We start from the raw sequence: 23,482 nt of genomic DNA, 5'->3' as shown, positions 1-23,482 counted from the left end.
TCACAGAATGGGAAAGAGGAAAAGGCAGGGAAGCCTCCAGTCCATGTGGCTCCTATGTGCGGAAACCTCATTTATGTCAGTCAGAGTTCATTCTCATTCAAAACATGACAGACAGCCTTCTTTGGCTCGAGGGACAACAGAAGGAACTCAGTCCAGTTGGCTCTACTCACCAAGGTAATGAGGAGAGCCCAGGCTGACCCTTGCCATCCAATTTCCAGCCCCCACTACCACCCTGCTAGGAGAGGCCTTCTCAGCACTCTTAGCCTGTCTCTTAGTAACAGGAAAAAGTGCACCTCACTCATCACCATGATCACTTAAAAAGAATTCTCAGAATGTGTGGATGTCTCCCTGGGTGTTTATGCCCCACCCATCCCCTGAGCTAGTTGCCCCCTGACCGCTTAGGAATGGCACCCAGACTCCCCCACCCCCTTTCATCATGGCAAGCTTTTCCACTTTCTGCTCCCGGGAGCCACTTTACACCTCGCCCCCTTCCATTCAAGGCGCTTCCACCAACTTAGCGACTTAGAACTCCCAGGTCACCCCCTCAGCTCACCCCCCAAACACAGAGTTCTTGACACTTTAAAGCCCACAGGTTGTTCATCTCCTAAAGGCACCAGTGCGCAGTCTGCCGAGCCTGCCTCTTCCTGGAGAAAAGGTGGCATTTAGCCTAGGATGTGTTCTCCAAACCTCAGGGTAGCCCTGGCCCCATCACGTGGATCTACCCCTCAGGGAAAAGTTGCTGATCCTTTGGCTCCAGCCTGGGGAGCCTTTTTCCGCAGTGACCCATTTTACAAAGTGAGTCACAGGCTGCCTTGACCACCCTATCAGGGGAGGCCAAGGCTGCCATGTATGGTCTGTGTTCGGTGCCACCCACCTCTCATGTCACTCCTACTTTTTTGCCAGGACAGCCTGAGTCATAAAACTCAGCACATTCCTTAGGCCTTGGGTCGTCTTTCCTTGTTACTACTTTGCCTTTGTTTTACGGAGCACCTGGTTTCATTTTAAAATCCCAAATAAAATCCCCCGGCTGGGGTGGGGATGGGAAGAGAACGGAAAGAAAGCAAAGGAAAAGGGGAGAGGGAAACCTAGGCTGGAGGTGAAGACAGAGGAAAGGAAGACCCTGGGGAAAACAGGACTCCACACGTTAATTCCTTTTGACCAGAGTCCCTTCGATACCTACAAGTGCCGGTGGCTGGTCCCCTGCCACCCCTTCCCAAGACCCTTGTTTGTCCAGTCTCCTCAGTAAACAGACTGATCTTTGATAAACCCTAAGGGGCTTTCCAAGTACAGCACATGGTGATTCCTCAAATCGGCCTGTCTCCTTTATCTTGTGCTATAAACCCTAATTCACTGTGTGAGTCAGTATCTGTCCATAAGCTAACGTTTTTTTTCCTGTTGTCCCCCCCACCCCCATGGGGGTGGGGGAGTCAGGGAAGAAGGCAGACTCAGCCCTCCCGATGTGGCTGGTCACACTGAGTTTCTGTGGCCAGGTTATTTCTGTAAATTTTGTCTGTAAAGCTGTTGACATTGAGTTTTAGAATGGAAACGGAATTCTAACAAACTTTGGCTTGCATGCGACAAAAGCGGAACACTGGGGCACTAGAAGCCCCTTGCCGTGGGTAAGTGCATTCTTAGGAGTGGCCATGCGCAGTCACTAGGGTATGGCCCTTGAGTGCCAGCCTGGGAGTTTGCCCAAAGGTCCCTTCACTCTGCTTGCGCAGGGCCGACTGTTGGAGGCTCCCGGAGTGGCCCAGGGCTGCATTTTCAATGCATGATTCTGGCGACTTTAATGGAAACCACATGAAGAGTTCCCGGGAAGCAGACCAGATGGCTCCCAGCGAATGTATTTAGCCCAACCTGGAGCTAACGGAAAAACATAGTTAAGTGCTGGGTCGTGGGGGGAGGGGGCGGCTAGGGGACTAGGGTGCGACTTTTGTACTCTGTTCAAGGGGAGCCGTGGGTTGGGGTACAGGCTGGATCAGGGGCACCGAAGCTCCGGGTGGCAGAGGAATGACTGCCAGCAGGAGAAGGGCACTATTATTCCGTAGCTTGCTCCTTCTCTGCCAGGTCCCTTGGCGGCTTTCCGGCAGGGCAACCACAGGGCCGCGTGGGGACCCCGCTGGGGCAGACACAGTGGGAAGAAGGAGGCGCAGGTCCATGGGAGGAGGAGCCGCCAGCGAAGCCAGTTTTCCCTGAGTGGAGGGAAACCCTGCCTGCTGAGGAGGGCTTTCTCTTCTGGGCCATAGCTCAGGGAGAAACAGAAAAGTCTTTCTCTGGGGTAAAGGACAGGCTGTATAACTCTGGAGCCCACCGTAATTTGTGAGGTTCTTACAGCAGAATGTGAGCCTGGGCACTTATTGTAAAGGAACATTAATCATGTTTGTGACAAATTCCCTTCCCCATCAACGTACACGCCACGCACATGCACAGCGCACAGAGACACAAGGAGGGATGAAGCCCGGGGAAGTTTGAAGCAAGGTGTTCCCTATGTGCATACCATACCAAGGCCTCCTTGGAACTCCTGTCTCAATGGGTTAACACAGAAGTTAGGGCCCTCGGTTTGTGACTTCTTTCTCGAAATTACTTGAATTTCCGCCTGGAGCTTCCACTGGTAACGGAGGAGAATCGATCCGTGTCTGAATCATCTGAGGAGCCTAACTTGTTTTCATAATCCCATTGTCGCTGAAGCTGGAGGGGGAAAAATGGTCCGATTGTCAACACTCGCTCATCCACAAAGGTCACCGTTCCCACAAAAATGGGAATTAAATTGTGTCTTTCAAACCAGACATCATTCACGAGCAGGGGCTGGCATCACTTCTGCATTTTCTTCCAGCTTACATAAAGTAAAAATAATGCCTTTCTGTTGCCTGAATTGCACCTCAGTCAGGAAGGACAGATCAATAAGCAAGACGGATTTAAAAAGGCAGGAATTCTAAGAATCACTGAAGACTTGGTCTCTTGCCTACCGCCCTTTCCTCATCCTTCACTAGTAAGAGCTGTTGCTGCTCATTCCCCACGTCTAACCAGTCAGGCAGTCCTGGGTGTGAATTCTCTGCTTTTCAAGTCCTACATCATGACCTTCTTCAAGTCAGGTCCCAAGAATTCAAGGAGAGTTCCCAATGGAGCTAGTCACCACGCAAATGTTTTTAAATGGAAACATTTTGGCAAGCTGGCCAAATGGACAATTCTGAATCTGGGAGCTTTCCCATCTTCCCCTAAAATTTCAGTACCTGTTTTAAAATGTTTTAAATGTGGGGATGGGGGCACAGCTGCTCCTCCAGAGGGCCCAGGTTCAATTCCCAGCACCCACACAGTGACTCATATCCATCTGTAACTACAGTTCCAGGGGACTGGAGCCTTCTGCCTGGGAGGGCATCGGGTACACATGCAGTGCACGAACATACATACACATATAGAAAATGAAAATATTAAACTTTGCTTTACTCATAAAAGCCATGGTTTGGTTTTGGACAGGATGATGCCTCAACATTACTCAGATAACTCCCCCATATATATTGAATGTGACAGGGAAAGGGGAGGGGGATGGGGGAATGGCTTGGGACTGTTAGTACATCACCAAAGAAATATATGAAAATGGATTTAGGGGAGGGGTCAGGAGAGGACGTGTCCCTCAGCACAGCTCTCACACTGATTGGCAATGAAATTGCTTGGCACCAGTGCAGCTCTGCACGGCAAGAGCGAATTATTTAATTGTAGTTAATCATTCCCTCAGACAACTCCCAGGAGGAAGCTGTGACCAACACTCTTTCAGGAATTCATCCTTCCTTTCCCAGAAGTGAGCACACACACCCCACCCCGGGGAAGCAGGTCCCTGACTGAATGCACAGAACTTTCAGTAGACTCCCCTAACCCCAGCTTCTAGGTCCCCAGCATCTCCCTGAAGCACTGCCTTTCAGGGCAGGGGCATTCCCTAGATGCTAATGCAGATGTTTCATTCTGGGAGGCGATCCTTAAAATAGGCCTAGCTGTCTGGGGCCCAAGGAAAGCCGTCCAACCCTGCCCTGCTAGCTAAGTTTGCCAGGTTCCGTTGGTGCCCTAGACCAGCCTTTTCAAGGGGACATGTGTGTATAATTGGTATTCTCATGACAATCCCAGGTGCTACTTGAATGACATTAAAAAATAAATTTACTGACCTCGTTATTTTTCTCTCCCTAACGCATGTAACTAACATACCAAACTCATGACATCACACATTCAATTACTAAGCATAAAGCTGAGCTGTTTAAATTCAACTTAAAGAGAGGCTCTAATAAAAACTGTGGGATAGCAAAAAAAAAACCTATTGTTTTATTTTATAATAAATGAAGTTAGTAGGGCACATAGAAGAAACTGTTTCATTTCTTTTTAACTTCTACTCCAAGACTCCCTGCCAGAGAAAATTTTTGAGTGAGAGCCTCTGTGTGTGTGTGTGTGTGTGTGTGTGTGTGTGTGTGTGTGTGTCTGCATGTGTTCTTATATGTGCATGTTCATGTGTATGTGCATGGTCATGTGTGTGTGCTCATACATGTTTGTGTATGATTGTGTATTCATGTGTGTTTGTGTGGGTTAACATTTGCTCCTGTGTGTGCCTCTGTGCACATGTGTGTGCGCATGCCTGTGTGTGTGCCTGCCTCTGAGAGTTTGCATGCCTATGTGTGTATGTGCCTTGAGTGTGTGAATATGTATGCATGTGCTTGTAGAGATCAGAAAACAACCTCAACTCTTGACTGTCAGTTGCCATCCACCTCATTCCTTAAGACAAGGTCCCTCACCAGCCTGGTGTTTGTACAGTAGGTGAGTGAGGTTGGGTGGCCAGTGAGTCTCAGGGATCCCTGTGCCTGCCTCTGCTTCCTCAGCACACGGAATCCTGAGCTGGTCCTGCCACAGACAGCTTTTGTCTGGGGGTTGACCTCAGGTTGCTGGTGCTTCCAAGACAAGGCCCCTCCTGCCAGAGCTCTAAGGCATAAAGGAGACCTGTTCTAACATCCTGTTTAAAAGTACTGGGATTTGAGAAGATCTGACCAGGCCAGTAAGAGTCCTGGTCAGGGGAGGCCATATCAGGGAGAGTGGGGACAATAGACACTGGGACACTCAGCACTCAGGGTGAGTCCCCAGCAATGCAGGATAATCTGAGAACTTAATGTATCATCTATCACAACAGGCCGATCCCAAGAGCTCCCTGACCCTGTGACAGGGCAGGTCTGTACCTGAAGTGTCCAGAGGCCTCGAATCAGAACAGCCCGCCTTTCAGCAGATTATGAAGGAAGAGGCATTTTTATGCAGAGGTAAGCACCCTACACCTCAGTACTTGCACCCTGCAGATATCCCCGAGCCCAGCCAGTACCAAAGGGCAAACGGAACAAGTTTCTTACTTGTCTCAGTAGTTTCCTCCCTCTGTTCCTGTAACTCATGAGGAGCTCAAAGCCTGGCCTTTTGGGCTTTGAACCTAAAGTGAAGAAGATGACACATTCAGTGCTGAGAGCTGTAGATAGAGCCAAGTCTGCACGCATAGGAATGGACCCAACCGCCGTTTGGTTTTCTCTACCGAGGGCTGAACCCGAAGTCTTGCACATGAGCTACATCCCCAAAACTCTAAACTTCTTTCTTTCTAGTTTTGATGGTGGTCTGATTTTTATTTTTTTGAGACAGGGTTTCAAATAGCCTTGAACTTCTGTCCTGATTCCCCTTGCCTCAGTCTCCCAAGAGCCAGGGTTACAGGTATTAGCCACACACTATGCACCTCTCTCCTCTTCTTCCCCTCCCCTCCCCACCCCTCCCCACCCCTCCCCTGTGTCTCTCTTTGAGATAGTTTCTTACTGTGTAGCCCTCCTGGCCTGGAACTGATTACATAGACCAGCCTGGCCTTAAACTCACAGAGATTGGCTAGCTTCTGCCTCCTGAGTGCTACGATTAAAGGTGGGCCAAGGCTTCACTTAAAATTCACTGACATCCTGAAGCACTTTTCAAATCAGGAGTTCCAAACTCCCTCAGTCTCCCCGCAACTGCAGCAGTAGCCGTCCCCACAATGCTTATTCCCAGAGCAGCTGGAAGGCAAGTGTGTTAGCTGCCTGTTCTAACCCTGTCATGAGCAATCCTACTTTCTCTGCTAAGACTCATAAAATGAAGTGGCAATGCGGGTGTCAGCAGAGGGAGTCATTAAATGGCCTCTGACCCTGGAAAGCACGAAAGCAGGAGGAGGAGGGAACCGTCAAAATAAAAACTGCAAGTGGATAAGAGCAGCAACCTACTGGGGGACAGGTGGCGTGGTCTATAAGCTAGACATGTTGGACGAGAGGTTCCAGAACTCCAACTCTGATGTGCCTGGAGAAGAGAGAATTAGGAATTAATACCAAGCAAGCCAGGTCCAAGGGTGCATAGCTAAGATTGCAGCGCTGGGAAGGCTGAGAGAGGAAGATCCTGAATTTGAGACCAGCCTGAGCTACATAGCAATGCTATGTCTCAGAACAAACAACAGAACCCAGAACTGGCTGAGAAGATGGGTCTCTGTGTGAAGTGCTCTGGCTACAGCAGCCACATGGAAACTGTAAAACACAAAATGCCACCACCACCATCATCAACAACAAAAACACAGAGGGCTGTCTATAATCGTGGTGCTGGGGATGGGGCAGAGAGTGGGGGAGGAGAACAGACAGAGTTCATGAGCCAACCAGTCTAGCCAATCAGTGAGCTCTGAGTTAGGTGAGCAACAGTAAAGTGAAGAAGAATAGAAAAGATGGCAATGTCAGTCTCTGGCCTCTACACACACATGTGCACCTGTACACACTCCCATACCATACACGCATGTGCACCTGTACACACTCCCATACCATACACGCATGTGCACCTGTACACACTCCTATACCATACACGCATGTGCACCTGTAACTCCCATACCAGACATACATGTGCACTTGTACTACTATGCATGTATGCCCTCTGTACACACACTTCACCATACACACATTCAACAACAACAAAACTGTCTCACAAGAACAAACAAGTAACAAAATTCCTTTATCACTTGTTTTCTTATCCTTATTCGAATGACATTTCGATACTGCGATCAAAACCCACTCTACCAGGCAATAATAGTAAAATGAAAAGACAAAACTAGGGAAGTGCTTATATTGAAGTTAAGCAAAGAAGTCCAATCCCAAACGTAAATAGTTTATAAAAATCCTAAAAGATCTATCCCAACGGAAACATGAGCAGAGGCACAGTCACACTCATGGATATTTATGACTTCACCTACGTGACGAATCTGTGTGCAGCCCCCGAGGTTAATACAGCCCTTTTGAGGTCACTGAGCAGCACGCACAGAATGGGGAGAAGGGGAATCGCCTGTCATGTGCACTCGTGCCGGGGTCGAGCACAGCAAGCATGGCCTTGTGTGTTCTCTCGTGGGTAATTAACTGTCCCTTTGGTGGTCTCCTGAGAACTCCATTTTCTGTTTTTTAATGTTTTTTCCTTAGAGATTTTGCTGTTTAACGTAGTCCTGCCCATCATGCTGAAGTGCAGTGTAGGTCCATAAGCACACGCAGACAATGGTGTGCCTCACAGGGAGGAGAGCTGCGCTAAGCTCTCCGCCAGTGCCACTGGCTCAAGTTCAATGCTAGTGAGTCTACACGTGTTAGAGAGAGAGCCTTGGGACAGAAGCACACGCGTAAACACTACTGTGCTGATATTTCTGATATTTTCTTTGCAAGTGTTTTATAATACATCTTATTTTTTTAAATAAAAACAAATATAAAAAGTTACAGGTTGATAAGTTGACAAAAGCATTGTGACTAGAGAACCCACACTTTACCTCTCCCGCAGGAGCAGTGGTTTGATTTGCTGTCCATTCAACTCTGCTTTAAAACTGGCGGGTACAGATGAGAATCAACAACTCTTAATAAAACATCCACAAAACTAACAAGCATGAGGAAAAATATCAAAGAAAATTAAAGAGAGTACAAGTACCTCCAGCTATCATATTGGAAAACATTAAGGTTATAAAACATTATGTACCCCAGGCTAGCCTTGAACTTGTGACCCTCCTGACTTAGAATCCCTTGAGTGCTGGGATCATAGCATGTGCCACTAAGCCTGGTTTGAAGCAGGTCTGAGAACACAGGAAAAGAAACACTGAGGATAATTCCAGGGAAGGAATTTAGCTGTGAAAAAATTAAGCTTAATTTCCAACCCAAGAATTTCACTTCTGAGAATGCACTAAGGTAAATTTACTGTTGCATAAATGCATTTTCAACTTTTAGTTTTCATAAAAGTTTATAATAATTATAAATATAAACCCCTTAAATATCTACCAAGTAAAAACCATAAGAAAAAAATGAAAAAATGCTACATGCCTGCAGATATGGAATATTTTAAAATTGTGATATAACCAGTCAGAGGGATGTGTCCATTACCCAAAATAACATTATGTTTGTTAACCATGAAAGGTGCCCATAAAAATATTGATATGTAAAGACAGATTAAAGAGGTTAAGATCCAGTATAATCTGGTCAACATACTAGGCACACATGTATGTACAAACATACTGATTTTCGGAAGAAGTGTAACTAAAAAGTATTTTTGGCTACCTCAGAGAAAGACAAAGAATTTCCCATTGTCTTAGGGTTTCCTTTGCTGTGAAGAGACAACTCTTATAAAGGCAAATATTTAATTGAGGCTGGCTCACAGGTTCAGTCCATAATCATCAAGCAGGAAGCACGGCAGCACGCAAGCAGACATGGTGCTGGAGAAAGAGCTGAGAGTTCTGCATCTTGATCTGAAGGCAACCAGAAAACTCTGGCTTCCAGGCAGCTAGCAGGAGGGTTTCAAAGCTCACCCCCACAGTGACACACTTCCTCCAACAAGGCCATGCCTCCTAATAGCGCCACTCCCTGAGCCAAGCAAATTCAAACCACCACATTCCACTCCCAGGCTCCCATAGGTTTGTTCAAACACATGAGTTTATGGGGCCATACCTAGCTATGGCATAATGCAAAGATACATTTAGTTCAACTTTAAAAGTCCCCGTAGTATATAGCAGTCTCAACAGTGTTAGAATTCCAAACTTTAAAGTCGCTGCTGAGATTCATCCAGTCACTTAACTGCCACAAGTCAGGTCACACACCTCCAATATCACCGGATTCATATTAACATTCCAAAATGTCATAGTGAGAAATGCTGGACCAAAGCAAGTCCAAAAACCAACTGGCCAAACTGCAAACTCCATGTCTGAGGTCAAGGCACTCTTCAGATCTCCAACTCTTTTCATCTGTGTTGACTGCAGCACAAAGCTCTTTGACTGGTTCCACTCCCTGTTAGCAGTTTTCCTCCCAAGTATCCCACAGCTCTGACATCTCACACATCTTAGGGTTTCCAAGGCAACTTCAATGTTATAGCCTTTTGTTCCAATGTCTGGGATACACACACGATCTTCTGGGTTCCTCCAAAGGGCTTGGTTCACTTCTCCAGTTCTGCCCTCTGTTGCTCTCCAGGGTCTAGTTGACTCCACTCCACTGCTGCCGTTCTTGGTGATCATCTCATGGCATTGCCATTTTTAATTTGCTGGAGTTTTCCACTGCAACTGGGCTTCACCAATAGCCTCTCATAGGCTCTCTTCATGGTGCCAAGCCTCAACTTCTTTGCATGATCCCTTCAGTCCTGGGCCATTGACTGCAACTGAGGTTGTACCTTCATCAATGGCTTTCCATGGCCTCCCACAGTGCCAATCTTCAGCTGTTCTCCATGACCCTTTCATGCCTTCAAAACCAGTACCACCTTTGTTACTCTTACACATAACCAAGTTCAACTGCACCACAAGGTATATCTTGGCTATCTCCGGAACACAGCTTCTTTGTGCTTTCAGAAAACACTTTCCAGGAGATTTTACCTCAGTGACGCTGTTCTCTTCTTAATCACCACTAATTTCTTACCTCCAGCTCTCAGCGTCAATTGTCCCAGTAGTCCCTTCTATTTTTGACTCTAAAGCCAGAGCCACATGGCTGAAGCTGCTGAGTTCCGTTGCTTGCTGGCGTGGGACATGGCTCCCTTGTTCTATTACATTATCATCAGCTTTCTCTTTTCCAACTCCCTCACTGACTAAATCCCGAGACTTGTTCTATAGATTGACCTTGAGCTCATAGATCTGCCTGGCTCAGTCTCCTGAATGCTGGGATTAGAGATGTGTACCCCCAGGCCTGAACTTACTTCTTACTTTACCTGGAACTTGCTCCGTATAAGACTGGCCTGGAACTCAGAGATCTGTTTGTCTCTGTCTCCTGGGACTAAAGGTGAGTAGCACCATGCCTGGACCTATGCTTCTCACTACAGTTCTTAATCAAATTGAAAACAGAGTACCCATCACAATCCATCCCTTGTCAATTTGACACGTAATCATATCTCCTTACGTCCAAATGAAAACCACAACCAGGTCACAATATGCCTAACATGATACCAGCTCTTCACACAACTACAAATGCTTAAGTTTAGCTTGGACACTTGCCCTAAGGTCACCATTCTCTTAGTTCCATTTAATATCCTTGAACATGGGATTTAGCTTCATTCCACTTCCAAGTGCCCCTCTATTCTCTGAGCCGTACATTTTGTATTTTTCCTTTCTAAGCTTACTCTGCCTGATAAAAATGTTCTTCGCGAGAGTAATCTGGAGGACAAAGTCTATGCTGGACTTTTTTTGAGACCGTATCAATGCAGTTAATATTTTTATCTTAGCTTCAGGAAGACTCTTTGGACAAGGACAAAAAGCACCCACATTCTTCACCCAAACATCTTAAGAACGAGCTCCAGAGTTCAACTCACCCTCAGCACCGATCTCTTCCATATTCCTACTAGGATGGCCCGTTCAGTCACACAGATTGTCAGGCCTATCACAGCAATACCCCAGTCCCTGATACCAACTTCTGCCTTCGTTAGGTTTCCATTGCTATGACACCATGACCAAGGCAAGTCAGGCAAACATTTATTTGGGGCTGGCTCACAGGTTCAGAGGTTCAGTCCATTATCATCAAGGCGGAAGCATGGCAGCATCCAGACAGACATGGTACTGAAGGAGGAGCTGAGAGTTCTGCTTTAGACTGGTTTCCAGGCAGTTAGGAGAGTGTCTCAAAGCCCTCCCCAACAGTGACACACTTCTTCCAACAAAACCATACCTCCTCCATGGCCACACTTACTCCAACAAGGCCACACCTCCTAATAGTGCAACTCCCTATAGGCCAAGCATTCAAAACACATGAGTCTATGGGGGCCAAACCTATTCAAACCACCACAGTCCATCCCTTGTCTCCCATAGGCTCGCTCAGTCCAAGTTCAAAAGCTCCCATAGTCTCAAACAATCTTAAACCTGCACAAAAGTCCAAAGTTCACAGTCTCTTCACTGTTTGGGAATTTATAATCAGAGACAAGTTTATGTGTGATTATTGCCATCCATGGAAAAGAGACGAAGTGAGGTTAGTGATTAAAGTCTCAGCCTGGCCAGTTGCTCACAGTTGGTGACCTTGGCTACCTGTGTATCTGCTGACAGGAAGATACACACATAATACACAGAAATGGCTGGCAAATATTCATTTTCAGAGCTCTTCCCCTTTGTTTGCCTTGTTATGAATAACGTGCACTATTCAAAGATCCTTAGGAAGAATTAAAACATACCACTTTGTGCTTGATGTTCAGTGTGCTGTCCTGGGAGGGGCTTGTTATATCAGGGAGTCTGCCTGTGTGCAGAAGAAAAGGGGGATCAGGATGGAAATCTTTTAAGTTATATAACTACTCCCACCCTACACAAGCAGCCTTTGTTTCCCATCAACCCTTGACCAACAGATTAATAAGAGGCAAAATTGTGGCTGGCATTAAACTGACAGCAATTCAGGAGCTTTGAGGAGGGACAGGTACTTTCATGTCTGGGGCAGTCTTCTGGGGCACTGCATCGACATTTCCTCCTCACAGAATCAGAAGGACCATGGGACTATGCCTATATGTCAAGATAGCACTGTCCCTGAACCTTCCGAGATGTTTGGCTGTATCTTACAGTTTCCACACTCTGCACTGACCCGCTTTACCATACAGTTGAGTGGTTTTCAGCAAGCATCCTGAATTATACAGCCATCAACCATGGTTATAATTCACAGAATGCCTTGTTTTCTTCAGACGCTGTGAAGGGAACCGTGGGTGCTCATCTTCTGAAATATGCTTGGCTTCTCATTTTTCCTTGCAAGTTCACAGTTGACAAAAGAGTGCATCTTGACCTTAGCTTTTTAATTAAAGATGTTTACTGTTACCCTAATTACTACCCTCTGCCCACCTCCGTGCTTCCTAGGTGTAAGTGGGAGATATGCTGTTGATGAGACTACCTCCATAGCCTCCAACACACTCTACCTTCCAAAGCTGGGTCCTTAGCTCCTGTGCCACCCTCAACATCACACACACTGCAGATTGTCAAGAAGGCGGGTGTAGACTCATAAGCCTCTGGCATGGCTGTGTTGGAGAATCTCCAGTTTGGAAGGATTTTCTGAGTCATCTATGCTAGTCATTTAGTCTACCTACTGGGGTCTGACATGGTACGAGTGCCATTTGATGTCTGTCAGTTTCCACTAGGCAGGTTGTTCATTACCCCCCTACCCAAAAGTGCTGTCTGTCCATTTGGGAGTACTGTGTATAGTGTATGTTCCCGGAGGAGGGAAATATAAATGGAACATCAACAATGCATTAATATTCAACCTGTTCTCCATGAACACCCTGTAAGGACACAAAATGGTTGCCATTAGGGAGTTAAAAGTCCTTCTGAAGGTTTTTCTGTAGACCAGAGTTTTCATCAGGTTTTTCAAAGTGTCTCAAAACCACTAGGCATCACTGTCTTAGACTTAGACATTTGTTAGCCATCAGGGTAGATGGCAGATTTCTGAGAGTTGGGCATTCAGTAGTGTGTATTTGAGGTACACACTGTTCTATGGTTGGTAAAGTTTTGGGGTATGATAATACCATGATTACACACGAAAGCACATGTTCCTCCCAATATGTAAAGTGTAATTAAAATACAGATTTTAGAAATTCTGGAAAAGCAGAATGTAAACAGTTATAAAATTCATCGGAGAGTTCTAGAATTGATTGTCATCTTCTCTCAACTCTTTTTTTTTTTTTTTTTGGTTCTTTTTTTCGGAGCTGGGGACCGAACCCAGGGCCTTGCGCTTCCTAGGTAAGCGCTCTACCACTGAGCTAAATCCCCAGCCCCTTCTCTCAACTCTTTATTATGTTGTGAATAAAAGATTCATTTATCTGCCTTAATAATGACAAGAGAACTATTGCCATGTTTTAAAGGTGCTAACGTCAGCCACAAAAAAATTTAGGAGAGCCAGGCATGAACATTCCCAAAATGTTTTTGAGCTATAATTAAAGACAGACCCAAGAGCAGTGCGTTATCTTTCTTGTCTCCAGCCCTTATCTGGGGCAGACCTCTGGTTGGCTCACACAGCCCACCAAGTCACTGCTGCGTCCACAAGAGAGTGCTTTACACTCACGGCAGAATCGATGGCAGCCACCCCTAGGCTATGTGTGCTTCAACTGGAAAGTGTACACAGTCACAGATGGCATCTTGTGACCTTCTTAATAACAGGCTTGGCTGCCAGACTCTCTTGTGTCCAGGCTCTGTGGGGATTTGGAAACCGTTGTCATACACTTGAATGTTTTCCGGCAAACACATTTAACTATTCAATAGTCTGTTTCCTAATTTGGACCAGGGAAATAGAAACAGAAACACAGAATTCCAAACACCTGGAAGGGACACAGCTGTTTGTCAGTCAGGAGGCCCACCCTGGTATTCTTCAGGGCCTGCTGGCAAGGGTCTGCCCTAGCTGTCATCATCAGCACGGTGGGGACCTCAGTTCTGGGCCAAGATCCTATCACTCTGCCCAGATTTATTGTTGACCAGTGCTATTTTTTCTCTTTCCCTGTAGTTTAAAAGAAATGTAGGCTTTTCTCACAATAACGCATGCAAATTAGTCAGAAAACAATGAATTCCTAGTGCTAGAAACTCACTGTGGTCTGCTAGATCACACCCAAGTCAATGAGGAAGCCCTGAGGCCAGTTCAAGTCATTTGTTCTGTGCCTTGCACATCCTGGGTAGTCAGGTTCACAGTGGGATGAGACCGGAGGGTGAGGGAGTGTTAGGAGAAGAGAGGGCTGGGAGCACCTCAGCCTGTTTGCCAACCCCACAATACAGCTTGTCCTGTGAGTACTGACAAGCAAACAAGGACGGCCCCGGGAGAAACAGTGCAGGCTCCCCTGAAAAGCTCAGTGGGAAACTCTTTCTCCCCTCTCCCTGACAGACCTGTAGGGGCTTGTATCAGATGGGAAGTGCCGAACTCTGACCCTGCCAGATAAGGTTTCAGGGAAGACTGTTGGAGGAAGGGCAGGCCCACTCTCAGTGGGTATAGAGTGAGTGAAGAGTGGCCCGTGGGCAGAAATAACACGTTGAAGGCTGATGGGTAGACTGCTGTGTGCAATCGTGGAGAAGAGCCAGGTCTCCTTTGTAGGATCGATGGGTAGACCTCAGATCTCTTCCAGTGCTGTCCCTGGGTAGAGCCTAGGGTTGTGAGAGCCTTCCTCTCAGCCCATTTCAGATGTCAGGGCAGAAGGAGACCTTGAATAGAAACCCAGATACCTGTGCAGGGCAAGAAGGATGTCTGGGAGGGAGACCCAGTTAGAAAACTTGGTCCAAAGCCTCTCTCTCTGAGGATGCCCTGATTCATTGGCTGCAGCCTTTACCTAGGTGCCCCAACCTTAGGAGCAAAAGCTCTGGAAATGGCTGGTAACAGTACAAGCAAACATACCAAGGCTTATTGACAGTAAAAGCAATAGCTCTCGGGAGCCATGAGACGCCCACCTTGGTGAGAAATGAAAGGTCTTTCCTACACCTTGGGCCCCACCAGCCCTCACAGAGCCAGCAATCTACCTCTCCCTTTCCTCCTCAGGCCAGATCACACCATCACTTTTCTCCTAGAAATGTGATTGTTTCACGTTCTTCTGTCTGGTGAATTCATTACTTTTCTGTTGCTGTAATAAAAATACTATATCCCAAGCAACGGAAGAAAGAAAGCTCATTTTGGTTTGCAGTTCAAGAGGGACGAGCCCTTAATAGCAGGGGAGGGCTGGGTGGTCTTCTAGGAGGGCAGGACTTGGCTGGTTACATTGTTACACATACACAGGAAACAGAGACATGAGGCAGGCAGTGCAGTGAGGCCTTTCACCCTCCAGTGATATACTTGGTCCAGTCAGGCTGCACCTCCTACAGGTGCTACCAACTGTGGATGGACCAAGTATCCTGATACGCAAGCCTATGGGAAAAATTTCTCATTCAAACAATCATACTGGGCTGTCGTCCCCATGTGCTCATTGGCAAGACCGAAAAATAAATAATAAATAAATAAATAAATAAATAAATAAATAAATAAATAAATAAATAAATAAATAACCAACCCACCCAGCAGGACAGACGCTGAGTCCCAAAGCTCTGTGTTTGTTATATGGGACATCAGTTTCAAAGGGCTTAGGTTCCTTCTCCCTTCTAGCTTGCTAGCTTCTCTAGTTGTGACACATCTCCTCTCTCTCTCTCTCTCTCTCTCTCTCTCTCTCTCTCTCTCTCTCTCTCGTTCTACTCCCTCTGTGCAGTACTTCTTGGCAGACATCTCGTGGATCTGGCGTCTCAAGCGTCTTGGCATATCCCCCACCACCCAGGCTTCCCTTTCACAGCCTCACACTGTGGCCCCTTAGGGCCTCCTTCCCTCTGAGCCACTCTGACCCTGGCACATGTTGCCTCACTTTAGGGTCTCTCTAAAACTATACAGAAAGAATCCATAACCTCTTCAATCTTTCATCTTCTTGTCTCTCCAAACCAATACCACGTGGAAGGCTCTTCCCTTCAGCTGCCAGCTGGGAACGGGCTCTTCCCCATGTGAACAGTACTGTGTGCGTTTGCTTCCTAGGACTGTCCCCAGCACACATAGTTTGACTTGTCCTTTCAGTAACTGGAGTTTTAACTGCACAGAATTTTGTCCTGAGGACACCTTTCCTGTCATTCTAAGGCAAGGCTGAAGGCTTTTCTTGAAGTGCTGCTCTCCTCAACAACCATAGCCTCTTCTTTTGCACCTGACTTTGCTGGAGTCATCATGGTTCTGGAGTGTTCTTTCCTCTCCAAAGCGCACATTTTCATCTCTTCCTGCCAGACCTCTAGGAGAGGAGTCAGTAACTGCAGTTCCACAGACTTAGTTATGCTGTCCGGAAGCTTCTTTCACCAAAGTCTGCTAGCTCTTCTTTTAGCTTCAGGCAAGTTCTTAGAACACGGGCAGAATGCAGTTGACTTTGTTGCCAGATAATTGCATCTATGTATAGCGCTGTTAATAGAGTTCTTGTTCCCCTCTGAGGCTCCGTGTGGGGCCTTCCTACCCACACTGCTCTCAGTACCGCTCTTCAGCACCCCACTGTATGGCCTATTGGATGCTGCTTACAGCATTCCACAGATTTTCCAGTCCCAGGTTCCAAAGTCTTCCACATTTCTCAAACAACAACAACAACAACAACAACAACAACAACAACAACAACAAAATAGTGTCAAATTCTTCAGAGCAACAACCCAGTTTTAGTACCAACTCTTTATTCAAACCATATGTACATATGTTGCGTATCTGGGCTGTGCCCAGCTTCAGTCCACTAAGAACCTAGAACCAAAACTGGGTAAGTACTGTGGGGTGTGCTGCTCAGTCGTTGCATTTACAGTGTTGCCCCTCTAGTGGCCACTACACAGGTGGTAAAGGCTGTCATCTGAAGCACATAGCTGTAGAATATATTTGCCTCTATCAAATATATTCTAATTTTTAAAATGAAATTTATGAATTTCCTTCCAGAAGGAAATTACAAATAAAGATTAACTTTATAAGAAAGTATCATTGTGTTGCCTCGCCCAGCATTAATATGAAAGGCGGTGCCTAGCTTTATTGCAATTTGATATGACATGTTTGCACAACATCCATGGAGAGAAATTTTCTGAAGAGAAATGGAGGAGGAGTGGATGAGAAGGGGGAAGGGACTCGGAGGGGAGGAGGGAGGGGAAACTGCCTTCTGGATGTAACATACGAAAAAAATAATAAATTTAAAATGGATAAATAAGACAAACAAGAAATTGAGAGAGAGAGACAGAGAGAGACAGAGACAGAGAGACAGAGGGGAGGGGATCATTGAGGGAAGTTTAAGAGCCAACAGTAACCACTGGTGGACAGTTGTACGGTTTGTTGTAAGACTAAGGTTCTGAGAAAATCAACTCAGGGGAAGGTTTATTTTGGCTTCTATTTCAGCATTCCATTTCATGGTGGTTTCTGTCATTACTGGGACAGAAGAGCACGCAGCAAGAAGCTGGTCACCATGTGGCAGTCAGGAAGCAAAATGAGAGAAAATCTCAGCCCAAGGGCTTTCCCGTTTTACTCCTCCAAGCCCTCAGCTTGAATGTGATGCTGACTAAATTCAGAGAAGGCACTTGTGCCTCATCTAAGCTCTGGCTGGAGAAGTCTTCACAAATACACAAAGCAGCATTCTCGCCTGGTCTCCTAGGCACCTGTGAATCCAATCAAATTGACAGGCAAGACAGACGGTCACAGATTCATGACGAAGAGTACACCTCGTTGGCCGCAGGAAGCTTATGTCTTAGAGAGACAAAGGTAAGCAGACAGATAAGAGAAGGCAGAGCTTGGATAACTGTGTTCCTGAAAGTGGGTGAGGGTCCTGAGGCAAAAGCCCGCTTGGTGTTTGCACATTTTCAAGTGAAGACCGTATATCTGGAAGACATTGGATAAAATGAGAGGAGATATGGGCTGACACTAGGGCCACATTCACATGGCCCTGCAGGCTTTGGTAAGGAGGTACACTTTAACCCAAGTCTGACAGGAAACAGAGAAGCAGTGTCATCTTGTTTGTGCACTAGTATCTTCCTGTGTGGAAAATGGACTGGGCTGGTGAGCCATGACTCACAAGACGCTGTTGTTAGTTTTTGCTGCTTTCTGAGGTTGTTTTTAGCAGGAAGAATGTGTCGCAGAAGGAATAAAATGGGATTCTAAGAGCAGAAGAAATGAAGGTTACTACAAATGGCCTACACGTTGTTGAAATCACACAGCGTAACATGCATCTCTCCCCCTCAAACATTATTGATCCTTTCTTCATTTCTAAATTCTCTGTCTATAGGCATTTTCTCTGCGTATGTGTAACCCTTGCACGTCCAGGGGGACCAGAATTGGGTTTTAGATGAAGGGAATTGGTTGGTTCTGAGTCACCAAGTAGGTGCCAGGAATCAAACCCAGGTCTTCCAGGAGAGCAGCCAGTTCTTTTAACTGCTAGGCCATCTCTCCTACCTATTGTTTGACTTGTGTCAATATTCTCCTAGCCATTTTTTTTCAATATTTATTTTTTAAATTCACTTTACATCCCAATCACAGCACCCCCTCTTCCAAGTCCCACCCTTACAATTCCCTACCCAGAGCCCCCACCCCTTATCCTCAGAGAAGGAGAACCCCCCTCCCCCCATGTACCACTCCACTCTGGGGCATGTAGCCCAGCAGGGTCCTAGATATCCTTATCCTTGTGAAAAGACGTTACTGTAAGAGGAGTCTAGGTAGCTGATTCGGAGCCTTGGGACTGTGTTCTACGCTGAGGAACAGTCCCAGCACGTCTTATCTATACCATAACGCCTGAGTTTGCTGTGTTCATACATAAGATCCCTCCTGGTGCGCGTTACATCTGAAACAATGAGCTTGAGATAGAGACACTAGTCTGCCTTGTTTATGCATCCTACTACAGAGTTGTCATGGACGGACAGACAGTTGGACAGACACTAGTAAGACATAACCTAATGTAATCCATTCTAGCAGAGACTAGGTAGAAAGGTGATTGGTTGTTTACTGGGTTTCAGAAAACATTTTTTTTTATTGGCTACTATGTTGTTCTTAGAATCACAAGTTATGAAGTATGAGATACCATAAGCTCTATCCTGGGATCCAAGTCAGGAAAGCCATACCCGAATCAAGTATTGGGAAGAAAATTAATATTAATGTAAGAGGGGGAACACCTCAGTGTAGATAGAATGAAAAGGACTGAAGTCTTGACAGGCTGTGATGAAAGAATCTGAGAGCCTCTCCTACGGTAATTACGAATGGCATTAAGAATGGTATATCCCAGAGGCTACTCACATGACAACTGATAAAGTGCCTGCTGAGTAAACACACGATACAAATGTAGCTCTCCTTAATCCACAGACTTCTGGTCTAGGGGGCTAGAGTGATGGCTCAGTGGTTAGGGGCATTGACTGGTCTTCTAGAGGACCCAGGTTCAATTCCCAGCACCCACATGGTGGTTTACAAATATCTATACACAGATACATGCAAAACTGTTATGTGTGAAGTAAGTATGAAATCTAAAAAAAAATTAGTTTGGCACAGTAGTACATGCTTGTAATGCTGCCGCTGGGGCAGACTGGCCAGCCAGCCTTGCTCAGTCAGTGAGCTTTAAATACAGTGAGAGATCCTGTCTCAAAATAAAGTGACTGAAAAGAATACCTAATATTAACCTACGGGTTCCACATGTACATGCACACATGTGTACATTTGTACACACCATCTAGACATACACATATCAGATACATACACAGAGAGAGAGAGAGAGAAAGAGACAGAGAGACAAAGAGAGACAGAGACACAGAGAGACAGAGACAAAGAGACTGAGAGACAAAGAGACAGAGACAAAGAAAAACAGAGACACGGAGAGACAGAGACAAAAAAGACAGAGTCAGTGAGAGACAGAAACAGAGAGAAAGCCTGCAGTTACTCTGGGCTGGCAATGTAGGTTCATTTGGGAGAGTGCTTGCCTAGCATGCACAGATCCCTGGGTGGAATCCCCAACACTGCGTGAAGCTGATATAATGGTGCCCTCCTATAATCCCAGCACACCTGAAGTAGGGGCAGGAGGATTTTAATTACATAGTCGGAGGCCAATTTGGCCTAAATAAGATTTTGAGAAAGAGATAGGAGAGAGATAGGAAAACTACACACTGGTACTGGTTGATTATCGCTGCTCACGTTAGCTCCTCTTGGTCCCCTACCCAGCTACTCATGGACCTGTGCAACAGCCATTGGACCACAGGTCATCACTGGGGTTAACTGGTGTTCTAAAGGCCACAAACAGCCATGTGAATGGAGTGGGATTTGTGGTACTCAGGCCAGAGGCACTGGCAACTTGCCGTCCTATAAAGTGGGTCTCAACCTTCCTAACATTGTGACCCTTTAATACAGTTTAATACAGTTCCTCGTGTTGTGATGATCCCCACCATACAATTACCTTTGTTGCTACTTTATAACTGTAAATTTGCTACTGTTATGAATCCTAATGAAAATATCTGATATGTAGATGGTCTTAGGCAGCCCCAGTGAAAGGGCAGAGAACCACTGCTATAAACAATGTGAGCGAACGCCCTAACTCAGTGACGTGAGTCTGGACCTGTCTTTAAGCTGCATAGTGTGCAAAGAGAACCAAATCTTGCCTGATTTTAACCACAATGTAAATGGCCATCTTTCCTATCATCATGTATCAACAAACCGTAGAGGAACACTGAAACTCCATCTCAAACTCTTCTCATAAATTCAAGTTTTATTAGGAAAAGAGAGCAGCAGCACCACCCAATGAAAACATTGGAAGTCTTTATCAGTGAGCAAACACTCGGTATGAGGCTGCCCAGCGACCCTCTCCCTACCACCCCATTAGCATATCACCATTTTAAAAAGCTCATCGGATGGGCAGAATAGCAGACGTGTTAGGTGTGCTCAAGTATCATCTGTGATGATGAGAGTCATTCTATTAATCCTTCAGAGACTCAGCTCCGAGAGAGGCCATTATGCAGGACAATCTCTTTGTTTCTTCCTCTAAGTCAGACTTGGTGGCAGGATGGGCAGCTGTCCCCTTCTCCAGGGGACAGCTGTTGCCAGGATCTAACTGAGCAGCCAGAAAATCCATGTCCGAGCTCTGATCTCACACTGAGTGTGAGGAAGGACTGTCTCTTCCAGGATCAAGGAATGAGAATGGGCGTGACTTCCTTATCCCTCACTCTAGGTAGACATGAAAGGCTCTAGGAGGCCAAGGGAAACACCATGTGGGCAGCCAGTCCACACAACATCATTTTGGCCTTTATAGAAAGAAAGTCATTCTTCAGTTGTGTAGAAAAGCTGAAGGTGGGTGTTTAATGTATTATCAAACTACTCAATGTATTAATGTGTAATATATTATATTTGATGTAACTATTTAATGTATTATAAAACATCTAACGTTACCTTCAAGTGGCTAAAATAGAGTGGGAGAGAATAGCAACCAGGGTTGAGTAGCAGATGATTCCTTGGTGTCTTGTCCTAGTGCTGCAAACCCTCAGAGCTCAGAATTTTATCGACTGCGCCAGGCACAGTCTAGAACTAATATGGAGGAAGGGAAAACACCTCAGAGTAACTGCTTCTTTTATGACCAATATATCTTGAGTAGAACATGGTTGCTCCCTTATGAGAGGGACTGTGCCTTTTCAGGCAAGTGGAGACCACATGGGCACACCCTAGAGCCTGGAAATAGAGGGGAAAGATGTGGGAAGATGGTAGAATGGGATTCTTCTCTCATTACATTTGAGCAGAGCTTGATGTAAAAGCAAGATGCCAACCACAGATGATAACATCTTTGTGGGAGCCTAGACACCCAGGGGGAAACTTCCAGAACACGACTGAAATCAACAGCTAACACATTGAAGACCCGGTGCCAAGAAAGATCTCAGCCAAGCGTTTTCTCATGGGGTAGGAGAAAGCAATGAGTGAGCCTCTGGCTTCTCCTACCCTGCTAGATGGTCACCCAAAAGTCTTAATTATTCCCAAATCTACTCAGAATTCTGGGGTGGTCAGAATCTTGGTGCTGAGGGAGGTCAGAGACAAGAACACAAACCAGCCCGAGCCTAGAGCTCAGCAAAGAATCCCGGCTCCTGATTCCTGCTTCAGGAGTTTCTCTCGTAGGGAGAATTTGGGGATTTGCCACTTGCAGAGCACCTCAACTGATCCACAGGTACCAAAGAATTCCCCATACTCACCATTCCTCATAGCTAGCCCTTGTGGGTGCCCCACAGACATAAAATGCATCGGCAGAGGAGATGCCAGGGTTCTGCATACATGCCGGCTGTGCACATGCCAAACACACAGACACCATACACATATGCACATACAAATACCATACACATGTGCGTGCACATATGCAATCAAATACATATGCGTATACCACACACAAATTCACACACGAACACACACACCATACACACATAAATACCACACATACACATACATGTGGACACATACCCAGCATACACACACCTAACACACATAACCAACAAGCATGCGCACGCGTGCACGCACACACACACATGCGCACACACACACACACATGCACGCATGCACGCATGCACACACGCACATAGTTATATGAAACAGCTGATTAACATATCATAATAATCACTTTGTAATGTGACGACTTCTTGGAGCATCCTGTTGCTTAACCGTGTGCACACGCCAGTCTGTCCCAGTTAAGTAGAGGAGAAGGGCCTGAAAGGGCTGCCCGTGGAGGAACTGATCACTGACTGACCTTTGCCATCTGCAGCCTCCTGGGAACCAGCCTGGCCGGGTAGAGCGTTGTAGGCAGAGCCGCCTGGCAATGGTGCTCTAAAGAAAGGTGGAGGGAGAGACAAGTCACACACCTGTAGGCTGGTCAACCTCGCACAGCCTAAAGATTTAATCTTCCTTTGGGTTTTCAAGGTTCTGCTACTTCTCTCTTCCATGCTCTCGCCCTCACCCCATAGTTCCATTAAATCAACCCAAGCTGAAATTTCGCAGTCTTTAGGGATTTGTTTGTGCTCTGATTTGTCATAAAAGGGTAACATTTTCATCTCTGCCTGCAAAGCTCAAACATTAAGTTCATAATTACTTCAGCAGGATTTATGACTGTTTCTCCAGGGAGTTGCTTTCAAAATAAGATAAGTGCTATGCGTGGAGTAAGAAAGATTACAGTAATTACATTGGTTTCCAAATAAAATTTAATGGCAGTGGGGTGACGTGGGGACTCACAGATGTTGTGCCTATCCTTTGAAACGCATCTGTAACTCAGTTTCCCTGAACTCAGATATGACATTCCTTATCAGCAAGCTGTGGCTTTTTAGGAGAGACGGGGCATTCTGCCTGGAATGGAAGGACCGACTTCCAGCCTGCACAATTTCACAGGAACTAACTGAAGGTCCTTTGATTAAGGAAGGAGGGGCTTAGAACCCTGGGCCCTTGGAGCTAAGGTGAGGAAGACAGGTGGAACTGAAATCAGCATAGTCCTGAAATGCTCCTACTGTGCGTGTATTTGTGTCACAGGGTGCAGCCAACGCTAGGAGCCCACC

At 46.1% G+C, this 23,482-nt stretch overlaps 1 protein-coding gene and 1 long non-coding RNA gene across 3 annotated transcripts in view; one reads left to right on the top strand and one right to left on the bottom strand.

Annotated features, from left to right (window-relative positions):
- The first annotated feature begins 1,706 nt into the window (after positions 1–1,706).
- Positions 1,707–23,482, top strand: part of LOC102550010 (uncharacterized) — a 48,705-nt gene continuing 26,929 nt past the window's right edge. The window contains exons 1-3 of one of the 2 annotated variants that reach the window (XR_015643610.1): positions 1,707–1,884; positions 5,162–5,285; positions 17,343–19,759. This is a non-coding gene — a long non-coding RNA (uncharacterized LOC102550010). Of the gene's footprint in view, positions 1,885–5,161; positions 5,286–17,342; positions 19,760–23,482 lie in introns of those variants that run through there. The other variant, XR_015643611.1, reaches the window with a different exon arrangement.
- Positions 1,762–23,482, bottom strand: part of C19h4orf51 (similar to human chromosome 4 open reading frame 51) — a 35,457-nt gene continuing 13,736 nt past the window's right edge. The window contains 5 exon segments of the mRNA NM_001025764.2: positions 1,762–2,688; positions 5,373–5,446; positions 6,249–6,321; positions 11,653–11,714; positions 22,687–22,763. Of these exon segments, the coding sequence (NP_001020935.1) occupies positions 2,581–2,688; positions 5,373–5,446; positions 6,249–6,321; positions 11,653–11,714; positions 22,687–22,763 (394 nt within the window). The 3' untranslated portion in view covers positions 1,762–2,580.

This window comes from Rattus norvegicus, chromosome 19 (assembly GCF_021556685.1).
Source record: "Rattus norvegicus strain SHRSP/BbbUtx chromosome 19, alternate assembly SHRSP_T2T, whole genome shotgun sequence".
NCBI classification, from domain to species: domain Eukaryota; kingdom Metazoa; phylum Chordata; class Mammalia; order Rodentia; family Muridae; genus Rattus; species Rattus norvegicus.
The sequence above is the reverse complement of the archived record's forward strand: the minus strand, read 5'-3'. Positions and strand labels throughout refer to the sequence as shown.